The sequence below is a fragment of the Rhopalosiphum padi genome, chromosome 2 (assembly GCF_020882245.1).
Source record: "Rhopalosiphum padi isolate XX-2018 chromosome 2, ASM2088224v1, whole genome shotgun sequence".
NCBI classification, from domain to species: Eukaryota; Metazoa; Arthropoda; class Insecta; order Hemiptera; family Aphididae; genus Rhopalosiphum; species Rhopalosiphum padi.
The window spans coordinates 40280508-40291959 of NC_083598.1; the positions used below are offsets into that span (position 1 = coordinate 40280508).

General features: G+C 28.9%; 2 protein-coding genes across 2 annotated transcripts; both read right to left on the reverse strand.

Annotated features, from left to right (window-relative positions):
- Positions 1-101: 101 nt before the first annotated feature.
- Positions 102-5590, reverse strand: LOC132920632 (protein HID1). The gene is made up of 15 exons (XM_060983149.1): positions 5276-5590; positions 5002-5215; positions 4764-4909; positions 4650-4703; positions 4237-4405; positions 3619-3827; positions 3359-3562; positions 3201-3291; positions 2902-3132; positions 2678-2842; positions 2383-2619; positions 1861-2009; positions 1437-1561; positions 1126-1284; positions 102-1045 (listed from the first exon to the last, which is right to left on the reverse strand). Exons 1-15 carry the CDS (start codon positions 5339-5341, stop codon positions 982-984), a joined length of 2283 nt encoding a protein of 760 aa, XP_060839132.1. The 5' UTR covers positions 5342-5590; the 3' UTR covers positions 102-981.
- A 3276-nt stretch (positions 5591-8866) lies between these two features.
- Positions 8867-11447, reverse strand: LOC132920941 (protein FAM32A-like). The gene is made up of 3 exons (XM_060983691.1): positions 11187-11447; positions 9566-9704; positions 8867-9476 (listed from the first exon to the last, which is right to left on the reverse strand). The coding sequence occupies exons 1-3, from the start codon at positions 11249-11251 to the stop codon at positions 9354-9356; spliced, it is 327 nt and encodes a 108-aa protein (XP_060839674.1). The 5' UTR covers positions 11252-11447; the 3' UTR covers positions 8867-9353.
- Between the last annotated feature and the right edge of the window lie 5 nt (positions 11448-11452).

Genomic DNA, 11452 nt, shown 5'->3' on the forward strand with positions numbered 1-11452 from the left:
GATATTAATATATTTAAATTTACCTATTTTGATTTTTAACGGTAGTTAATACCAATTTCTAACTTAGACAATAGAAATTGAAATAAAATATACAGCATCAGTTATTCATATATAATTTATATGTATTATGTATAAATATATTTTATTTTATCAGAAATAAGTTAATAAAATATTGTTAATCTCAAAATAGTTTTTTGGTATACATTTAATAAACATAAATATTTAAAAGTAACAAATCATAAATTAGACTTATGGAACAAAAATGCATCTTAAAGCGATATTATGCCTGTTGCCGTTATCATTTATTTGTACTGAGTATGTAATGTGATATAGTTATTATACGCAAAAAGATTAAACTTGAAGATGATTTTGTATTACATTGGTTGCCGAAAACTTTTTTAATATATTATAAGTAAAATCACAATTTAAAATCTAGTTTTATTCACAGAAGCACCATTGAACTAGGTCTAAATATAAAATAGTATGCAACATTTATGTTATACATTTTAAAATATTTAATAAATGTTTATACTCGTAGTAAATTATAATTCAATAGGGTTTTCTATATGAAATAATATTAACATTTAGAGATATTAAAAATAATTTATGCTGATGGTTTTTTTTATTGTAATAATGTTATTTTTAAGATATAATTTCTAGAAGTTTCTATTCTAACCTATGTTCAGAGTACATAGTTTCATAGATCATATCAATATATTAGCCAATTTTATATAGTTCAGATTTTCAAATTGGGGTTGCATATACATAAAACATAACTAAAATGCATTTTATCAATGGGCATAAATCACTTTAAGATGCTCACATTCGATAACACCAAAGAACTCAATAAAATCCAAAAGGGAAAAAAAGCTCACACTTAAAAAAAAAAAAAACATGTATAATGCATAATGCATTAAAGAATTGTTCTCATGAAAATTGTCTTCTCAAAAATCAAAACAAACAACAGATATTATAAGAATCTTACATGCGTTGTATTTCAAAAAGTTTTACTTCGGTGTCATACCAAATAGGCGGATCAATGTTTCTAAAAAAAAAAACATCCATTTTATATACATATATAAACATTGAACCTGAAATTTGTTTGAAAATAATTATTATCAAAACCTGAGAAATATAACAGCCCACATATATGTACGAAACCAAGCAGTTGTTCCTGGATTAGACTGATACTTTCTTATGAGTATTGGATGAGGGACTGGTAACAGTCCTACTAACGTACCATGTTGCAAGAATTTTAGAATTTCACTTTCATCCGTCAAACCTCTAGAAATAACATAAATAATATGTTCATTATTCAGTTTAACAATATCATTTATGACTTGATAATCCATCTATACAGCCATTGATATGAAATTTAAATGTCAAATAAATAATTATGGATTGTAACAAAAATAAAATGTAATAAATCATTATACTTGTCTATGCATATTTTTTCCACTTGAGGCACTAGCACTTGCAGTAATCGCATAATTGTTTGTAATGGCAACTTTTCCTTCCAAGATCGCACCCACTCTGTAGTTGGAGTCCATTCTGCATCATTCTAGATATGTGTACACAATTAAAAGTTAAGCACATAAGTTTACTAATATACTAAGATTTCAATGGTTTTTAATTTTTATAATCTATAATGAGCCATACAGTAAAGAAAATATAGTAAATAGTATTATTTATTAGTTAATATTATCTAAATACTTTATAACATCCACATAATAAATTTAATATTTTTAATAAATATTTAATATAAACTAATGGACTTAACACAAGAATATTAATTTATTATTATTTCAAGCTCTTAATAATATTAAAATAAATATTTATATTATGTAAAAAATTAAAAACCTTAGGCGACGATGTTGTTGGAGAGCAATCTCCTTGGTTAGAAGATTGTTTTGTAATTTCCTTTGTCATGCCATTAGACATAACCAGTTCAGCGGGTAAGGTTAAATTTCCCGGATGAGCACTTTCACGTTCAGTTATTTTCATTACACCTGGCATTCGTTACATTACACCCAGTTAGCAAAGGCAGAACAAATGCATGTTATAATTTAGAAGCATTCTAAGAAAATAATTAGAGTCTGACTTTTCATAGAAGCACAAATTATGATCATATTTTTTTCAACTTAACATAGAAATAAGTTTACTTTGCATATTATTAACTATTAAGCAATATTACTAATTATCACAATTTACAAGTATTTAATAGTTATTTCAAGTTAAATTTTTTAATTGCATACTTAAAAAATTTATAAAAGCATATTAAATAGAACATTTTTAAGAATGTTAAGATTTTAAATAGCAAAAAGTCCAGACTCTAGTTATAAAATGGTTACATGGTTAGTTGTTTTTAAACAGTCTTCTTACCTGGAGTATCAGGAAGTGTGGCATTAAGAGTTCCAGGCTCGGCAGGCAATGCAGGAGTAGACCCTTCCATACTAGGTGTTTCAGTAGCTGTTAGACTAACAGAACTAGTGGCTTGCATATTTCTTTTTGCTTTTTTAGTTAGTGATTTAATAATAGTATTGTAATCAGTTGGCAAATTCGCTAAACTATGAAAAACTTGTCTTTTGCGAATAATTGTATATACTAAATTTGAATTACCTAATGAAAACAAAACAAGATTAACATATTAACATGATGTGAGGCAATAAGTACTTACCATCAAATTGGTATTGTATAATATTATTAAATATTTCCAACAAGAAAAAAGCAAGGTGATTGGCAGATGGTGAAGAAAACAAAAACCATGGAGTTGTAAATGCATCCACCAAATGTAAAAGCTTTGTACTCGATACCATTGACAAGGTTTTTAAATATGGAGAGACTATAAATAAAACACTATAAATTATTCTGAAATTATTGTAAATCTAAAATTATACTGACCATTTACTAGGATTGTAAGAAGACAGTCGAATAGTGGTTGCATTCTGTTATGTCCAGTAGTGATTATCTTATGAAACACAACAATAAGAAGATCTGCGTGTGTACCACTAAACACTGGTATATCCATAGGTATTGTTGCAGTGTATGGCTTGTTGAGACGTACTCCAAAATTTCTCTCACCACTAAGTAATAACAAAATAAATACTCCTATGTGCATAAGACCAATTCGAGCTGAAAAATAAAATAAAATGTTTAACCTAAATGTAAACATTAAGCAATTTTATATTTTTTTCACTTACATTGATCTGCTCTGGAATCATTTAAATGATACAAAATTGGTACTAAAACATCAAGGACATCACTACTTTTGAGTACAAAATATAGAAATTTCTATACCAAATGAATAGATAATTAATTTTAACCTCTTCGCTATAAATCAGATAGTTTAAACATTTACTTTATTAAATTCACAGATTTTCCAAAAGAATATCAACAGCTCTTGGTGGAATTGCACTTTTTTTGTGGAATGTGGAAGATAAGTCTGTCGTAAGGGATTCATTAACAACCTTGTAAATCCACTTAAAATAAATGAAAAATCTTCATCTCGATGAACTCTTGATAAATAATTAATAAACAAATTATCTATGGCTGCTTCATCATTCTACAACACAGAACAATAAAAATATAAAATACAATGTATAATATATTAATGTATACCTGTTGAACATCAGAATCCAAAGCGACAATAAGGATTTGTAGACACATATCAACTAAGGGTTCAGATGTGTCAGCAAATAGAAGATGATTGTACGGAACACCCATGCCAATAGGATCGTAACCGCACACAGTATTCAAAAGAGATGTAAGCATAGGCAATGCATGGCGATTTTCGGCTGAGGTTACATATTGTACCCATCTATTACCATCTAAATGCATAATATATTTGTGTTAAAAACAAGAACTTAAATCAAAATACTGGATGATGTTTAGGACACCATAATTGCATTTGTTATTTTTATCTTACAATTGCATATCAGCAAATTTACGTTCAGTAACTCGCGTTTAGCTTATATATAAGTTATAATATTAGTGAGAATTGGCTTATTATCAAACACGAGGATAAAATAATTTTCTATGTTTTGTTATAAAGGTGTTTTACGGTTATTTTTATTTTTAAGCAAGCTATGAGCATTTTATTAATTTATAACATTAAAACATTCACTATATACTAATACAGCCTATGAAGATTTGAACCTAAATTTGCTATATTCGTAAATTAAGAAATCTGAAGCAAAACAACAAACATGGGTGTGGCATCTTCGAAAGATACTTTACTTTGATTTGGTGAGTATATAGCTTGACTGAAACACGTCAACAGTAAACGCAGTAGTTCAGTGCGATTTGATTCAAAAGTTGCATTTTTTACAGGAGACTGTGCAAAACCCACTCCTTTTTCCCAAATGTATTCACAACTATCTACTGCATGTAAATCTTCTGCTTTATCCTAAAAAAATATGATATAAAATTATTACAATCCAAACTATACATTAATAATTATTTATTTGTTTAAACATACTTTTTAAATTGCTGATTTTATTAAATTTAAGTAAGTAAAAAAAAATGAAGTACATGATTTATGTTTACTTTAATATTAAATATAATATTTAATTTGATTATTTTAGAGATAGTTATGAATTTTTTTCATTATTACGACAGAGTTTTAAAATAAAATAAGAACTGAAACTTACCGGCCCAGTCTTACGATTCGATGCGACTGTGAAATCTGGGCAAAACAATAAATCCTGAAAACAAAATCTATGAAAATCTTAGAAGACTGAAAATTTTTCTGTTGGTATACATACACATATAGCACTACACAGTGAATGTGCCAATGGAATGGGTGGATCACCTTTGCCGGCTGGCAAACTAGACCAGAATATGTTCTCCCAATCTGGTTCCTCAAAGACATATGGGAGCACTCTAGTCAACAGTCGTGAGCAATTCAAGACTAGTAGATGAAACCAAAAAAAAATAATAATGAAGTAAATAAACACAAATATTGAAACCATAGTCAAATGATATAAACAAGAAAGTATTCACCTGTATTTTGATCCTGCTGTGTGCGACAGCTGTTCTCCACAGCTTTGACAAACTTCTCGACCGCCTTATAGCAAAGCGTGGCCAAATTAGCAGGTACATCTTCCCTAAGTAACCGAATTTCAGAGGCCGGCACGAGTGTAAACACGTCCTGCACATTGGTTACGGTCTCCGACCAAAACTGATTCCAAAAGTCATTGTCCTCAGAGCTGATGGTCTGTGTGCAGTTTATGCAGTGTTAGAATAGACACATACTCATATCACGGTTCAAACTTACCTGGGTCTTAGATGTTAGCTGAACAACGGCTTTTCGGAACACCAGTTTGGTGTCAGCGTTGCCCATTTCTAGATTTTTTGTATTCACGGGCGGTGGTGAGCTCTGGTGTACGCAGCAGTCGTATTACGGGACGCAGGTCACAACGGTTTAGCAGACGTCGATGTCGCTGTCACTATGTTGAGGGAAGCGGGAATAAAAACATTGTGATTGCTGTAGTTGCAATGATGTTAATTTATTATTGTTATTAATTATTATATTTATTATTCGATTCGGACTAGGTTTCTGTCCCGTTCTGATTTCAGTTATCACTTATCAAGACGATGACGACAATAACAATAATTGATAACGTGGCGGTTATATATCCACCACGATTTAAGAATAATATAAATATACATAATATAAATACCTGTGATTATATCTTAAATCGTGATATCCACCTTGCGATGAGGCTTATCCACAGATTTATAAAACAACATATATATATATGACATACCTGTGGGCTTAACGGTAAAAAGCTAAAAAAGTCTATTTCTGTACGTATAAAACTATGGTTCATGTGAAATATATACATTTAGCCATGCGTAAAACTATAAAACATACAATTAGCGACACTAGAGTACGGTAATGTATTGTTAGATTGTTAGAAACCTAACAGCCCCGGCTAGGAATTAATCAATGAAGATCGGTCCAGTCAAACGATCTTGTTTTGCAAAGAATTGGCATGTGCCATTTTTATAGTAAATAATATCGTACCTACCTAATACTTTAGATGACATGTTTTGTTGTCGACACATATCAAAAATGAATATTATTAAATTTCTTATTAAAATAAGTGGTCTGCATGCTCAACTGTTTATTTTAGAGGCTGAAATGCTGAGATGCTCGAGGACTGAGGTTCTGGTCACCCATTTATTTAACACAGAAAGTTAGGTTCTAAAGAGTGTCTTACCTTAATAAAACGCGTTGTTCATCGATCGTTCGAATATAAGTAATAAATTTATTATAATTTTATTATATTATATACATGCGAATATGATGCGAACAGTCAGCCTCATTATAATAATACGCGGATACGGACCGTTATCTTAGCTCCAGCTTTGCTCTCTGTCAAGATTTTTAATTTTTTTGTAGACCCGAAAAACAGGTCTGATACGGCCCCGGACAGAGCTAGTTAACGTATGTGGGTGTAGCATCTTCTTAAGCAGTTAAGCTGATGAGCGATAACCAATCCGGTATTTTCAATTTATTTGAATGAATTTAAACTTTTGTAAAGACAGTCATCTTTCAACGAATCAAAATTGTCTAGAGGTATCAAATAGAAGAATATAAAAAAAATCATGACCGTGGAAAATATATTTTCTCATAAGCTGTCTACTAAATCTATAACAATTTTGTAAGTAAAGCTTATATTTTTTCACAGTTTACTTCCTCAGATCATCTTCTACAAATGGTATTTTGGTTGATAACGTTCCAAATATTTCATCTTATTCCTATTGGGTACTATTCTACACTCAAATTTAAAGCATACTGATAATCAAATTATACAATAGGTATTGAAATAAAAATGGCATCAGTAAAACCAAAATATTGAGATCTTTCCATTTCTTGCCTCTTTATTATTTCTGTCATTTTCTCGCATTTATTTAATGGTACCTACTTATTTAGCCTATACTGGGCCCCATAGAAATGATGAATCCCAACTCTCGAGTATGTACCATCAGAGTTAGATTGGGCCATGTCTATGCGTCTAGCCTTATCGCTTTAATTATTTAAAATAACCAAAGTTCCCGGGGCACTTGCCCACCCTGGCCTCAGTATAGCGCCGCCCATGTACGTCCGTGTTAAAAGCCTGCATGTCATAATCATTGGCGTGCATATTTTGTACAAGGGATGCCACCATGAATATTCCTAACTCTTTTTGTCCATTTTATGTGGATAGTGCTCTACTTTCTTTGGTTACCAAAACTACATATTTGGATAGAAATCTACGATGACAGTGCATTAATTTCATACTATACATACATAGCTTCCTTCACCTCTAAATGAGCTAATTTATTAGTTACTAGCAGGGTATTGATTGGGCGCCCACCCTCCTTTTTTACTTTGATATTTACAAATTAATCATTCGTGCTAAAGTAGGAGTACGGATCGCGATGTTGTCCTTTTGATTCTGCTACTCAGATTGCAATGTTCTTCCATATCCATTTCTCTTGTAATTAATATAGGTACCTATATAGTTCGGTTAACATTAAATAAAAATTCGTTACACTTGTATACTATATAATATTATAATATATATAATTCAGTTATTTTTAGAGGTTTTCACACATGCATATTTAAGTCTACAATCTACAAACTACCCTTTTATGACATTCCTATGATGCCCTTACCCTAATACCTTCAGTGGATAGTTTCACTTAATTTCCTTTGACCTTTGTTAATCCGGGACCGAATTACGGCCACGGCCTTCGTGAAGGTACAATCAATACTATTTTCAGGCAATTTATTGTATACAATTTTAGTTGATCACTGTGGTTTACAGATGAATCTATTTTACCCTCAGAGTAGGGCTACGCTTAGTTTTTTTTTTTAAGAGCATATACGAGTACATATTTAGTTTCCGATCTATCTTCATATTTATCATATCCATATGAACACGTGCGTCTTCTTTCAATGTAAAATTCTGCGCTATTCCAGAAGCTCTTTCCTGTATGTATTAGCTATTTACTCTCTGGTAATTACCTTATTATTTTCAATTTTAAAACCATTCTCCTAGCTATTGCAATCAATGTATTCGTTACAAGTGTTCCACCGTTGTTTTAAAAATCCATACTTTCTACTGTCTTTCATCACCAAGTCTATATTAATATATTATTATCTACTTTATATGGGTTTTCAGGCATGTCGATATCACTGGTAACGAGCACACCAACTCATTGGCTAACTCCACCGATTACCCCTCTCCCACAGGTCCGCTTTGATATCATTATTCTGTATTAATCCTTCTACACTATAAATTGAAACTGGTGTCATCATTTTGCTATGAATTTGCTGAATTTTTTAATATGTTAATTTTAGAATTTGCTACTAGCCGTTTTTCTAGTCATGAAAAATAGAATCTTTCCCAGCACCGACAACTTAAAATTGATATCAACGTTTGTCGTTTAGTGATTTAAATATAATAAGCTGTTATCAAATCTTTAGATCAATGGTTTTCATATTATATTCCATATTATATGGATTTGTGTACCGCGAAAATTTTGTAGGAGATGAAGTGTGCCGTATGGTTAAAAAGGTTGGAAACTACTGCGTTTAGATATTAAAACTTTTATTTTAAATCAAACCTGTGTACTATATGTCCAACAAGTACAATACTAGGAAGTTAAACATCACATATAAGAAGAACAAATTAAATTTGGAATATTCATGACCACTTTAAAAATAAAGTTAAAGGTTAGAATTTATAAGAACATAAAAAAGATTTAAGTTCAATCAAACATTTTATTTTATGTTAAATAATAAAACTTGGTATTTAATGTATTCATTTGAAGAATCAATAATGTCAATTAAAATGTTTAATAAACAGAAATATAACAGTATAGTTATTTTATTTTATTTGTTTACATATATGTCTTGTCTTCCAGATGTGTATTTGAAAATTACAAAATGTGCATTATGTGCTATGAATTTATGACTTAAACTACTCATATTTTGCAAATATTGATAACACATTATCTGATAAATGATCAATAATATAAATTATTACAAACAATTAATTAAAACTTTAAACAAATTTGGATTATTGTCTTATTGAGTATTTTTTATTTCTGTTCCCCTCGTCTTACTCAATCCTAAATAGTAGTTTGTTATTTGATTAATATTTCAAAGAACATTATATTTTGACTAATTTAATTTAATCAATCAACAACATTCAGTAATTACAAATACAAATAATTTTAATAAAAAGGTTGTATGTCCTAATACATATTATAACTTATTTATAACTTAAATAAAAAACATTATTTCAATTTTACAATAAGAGTATACAAAAATAATTATATAAGAGTGAATAATAACTCTATTTTGTCCAACTAACTTTTGGTATGTCAAAATGTTCAGTTAGATTATCTAAGTGACGGTTAAATTCTTCGACTCTTTGTTTATGTGTTGTTGATGCAATTTTCAAAATTTTTTCTTTTTGCTAAAATCAATTATTCAATAAGAAATAAATTAGTTAAATACTATTAGATTCTTGATAAGACAATATATTAATGATGAAAAATACTCTACCAATTTTTCTTGTTGTTTCATGAAGGCTAATTCAGCCTTAGTAGAAGGCACATGGTACTCCTTGGTTACTTTTTCCTGTTCTAATCCTTTAGTCACTTTTTCTATTGTTTTCTCTTTATTTTTACTTTTCTTCTTTTTTCTGTATAAATTAAAACAATAAATGTATAAAATACTTTAAGTAAATTAACTAATACTATGAAAATTGTATGATTTATACTAAGTCATATATTAACTTGGATTGTTGAAAGGATTAAAGCAACTATTAAAATGATATTAAGTATGTATTTAAAAAGGATAATATATATATTATTTTTTTAAACTGCCTAATGTATCTTTTTTTAAATAATCAGTAATCTTTATAAATATGAAGTAGCTTCTTTGACGTGTCACAATGCATAGCAATTTTGAATACCTACTTTACATAGAAAATATACAATATTTATTATTATAGTGCATGAATGGAAAGGTTAATAAGTGTTTATGCAACTATGCAAAGGTAAATTGGAAAGTAACGCCTGTTTATTTATACAATTTGAAGTTATAGATTTTTTTCTATAAAATGATAACACAAGAATAAGCAAATCTCTTTATAGCTCATCTCAAAAATAAATTTTAACCTCATTCAAATGCAAGCAACATATCATATTTACCTAGTATCTACATCATAGAAAAATCTTTAGTTGAATAATCTTCCAATAACCTTCCTACAAACAACAACCTAACCTTTTTTAATTCACCTATTTACATTTTTTAGTATAAAAATTACACCAGTCATCAATTTTGAGGGAGGTTTTTGGTAGTAAATTTAATCTAGTTTATATCTTGGTGGGTCAAAAATAGAAACTTCTCAGTAATTTTTAAAATAATTGTATGATAATTTTAATGACCAAAAAGTTAGAAAGTGTTTACTAAGAATGGTTTTTCATAATAAATTATGATTTATTATTGAGTTCAAGTTTAACACATTTATTATGATGATCTACTCAATGATGAAATATACTCGATACTTAATGTACAGCAGAATGATTAACCACTTGACAGCTTTTTTATTTAACCGTAATTTCACACAAAATTTACTTATTCTTTAGCTTTGTTAATTAAAAAATGAAGATAAAAAGCTGACCCACATGGGTCTAGATGGTATTAAAAATGTATCTTACGATTAGGCAACTAAATCAAAGTATAAAACGTGTTTTTGTGAAGCTACCAAGAGCAAACAGTTTATTAAAAATTGTTATGGTAATAATTTTATGTCAAAACTGTTTAATATTTACTAAAATAGTAAAATATTTGCTTCTATCTCCAACCGTTATTAAACCATTGTCCAAGAATTAAGTGTTTCTGGTTCTTCTGATAATAGGTACAATTTCAATAAAAATATCTTTTTGGATTGTAGAACAAACTTCATATGCCATATCAGTAAATAATAAAGAAATAGTTTGCAAACTGTTGGCTTTTGTTACTTCCGCGAAAATTCGATTATATTGTGTATTATTTTATTTTTAAATTATAAGAAATGCTATACATTTTGAAGAAAAAATAAACTAGATTTTTTTTTAATAAACAGAAATAATACTTTAAATTGTCCTATTAATATTTATTATACTCAAGGTTCACATACTTTTTTATTCCTGAATCATTTTTCAATTTCAAACGTCCACCGCCGAAAGATTCGTATTCAGACATGGTGTATACAATTATTACACAGACGGACGATTTGTGAATTCGGTAGTCAAGACTCTGTGTTGTTATGGTTATTATTTATTATTGTTATTAAATTTAATTTTTTGACACTGCTTTTCTTTAAACTTTTATTATATCTCAATATTAAATTTAATTATATTATTAAACAATCTAAATTTCGATATCAAAATTGGCGAAATGTGA

Bases quoted from the DNA above. Each gene is read 5' to 3' on its own strand.
- LOC132920632 (XM_060983149.1), bottom strand. From the start codon at position 5,341: ATGGGCAACGCTGACACCAAACTGGTGTTCCGAAAAGCCGTTGTTCAG. The intron at 4,704-4,763 runs GTATGTATACCA...TTTTGTTTTCAG, and splicing joins CACTGTGTAGTGCTATATGT to GATTTATTGTTTTGCCCAGA. The intron at 3,133-3,200 runs GTAAGTGAAAAA...TTTATTTTTCAG, and splicing joins TGATTCCAGAGCAGATCAAT to CTCGAATTGGTCTTATGCAC.
- LOC132920941 (XM_060983691.1), bottom strand. From the start codon at position 11,251: ATGTCTGAATACGAATCTTTCGGCGGTGGACGTTTGAAATTGAAAAAT. The intron at 9,705-11,186 runs GTATGTGAACCT...TAATTTATACAG, and splicing joins AATGATTCAGGAATAAAAAA to AAAAAAGAAGAAAAGTAAAA. The intron at 9,477-9,565 runs GTAGAGTATTTT...AATTGATTTTAG, and splicing joins TGAAACAACAAGAAAAATTG to CAAAAAGAAAAAATTTTGAA.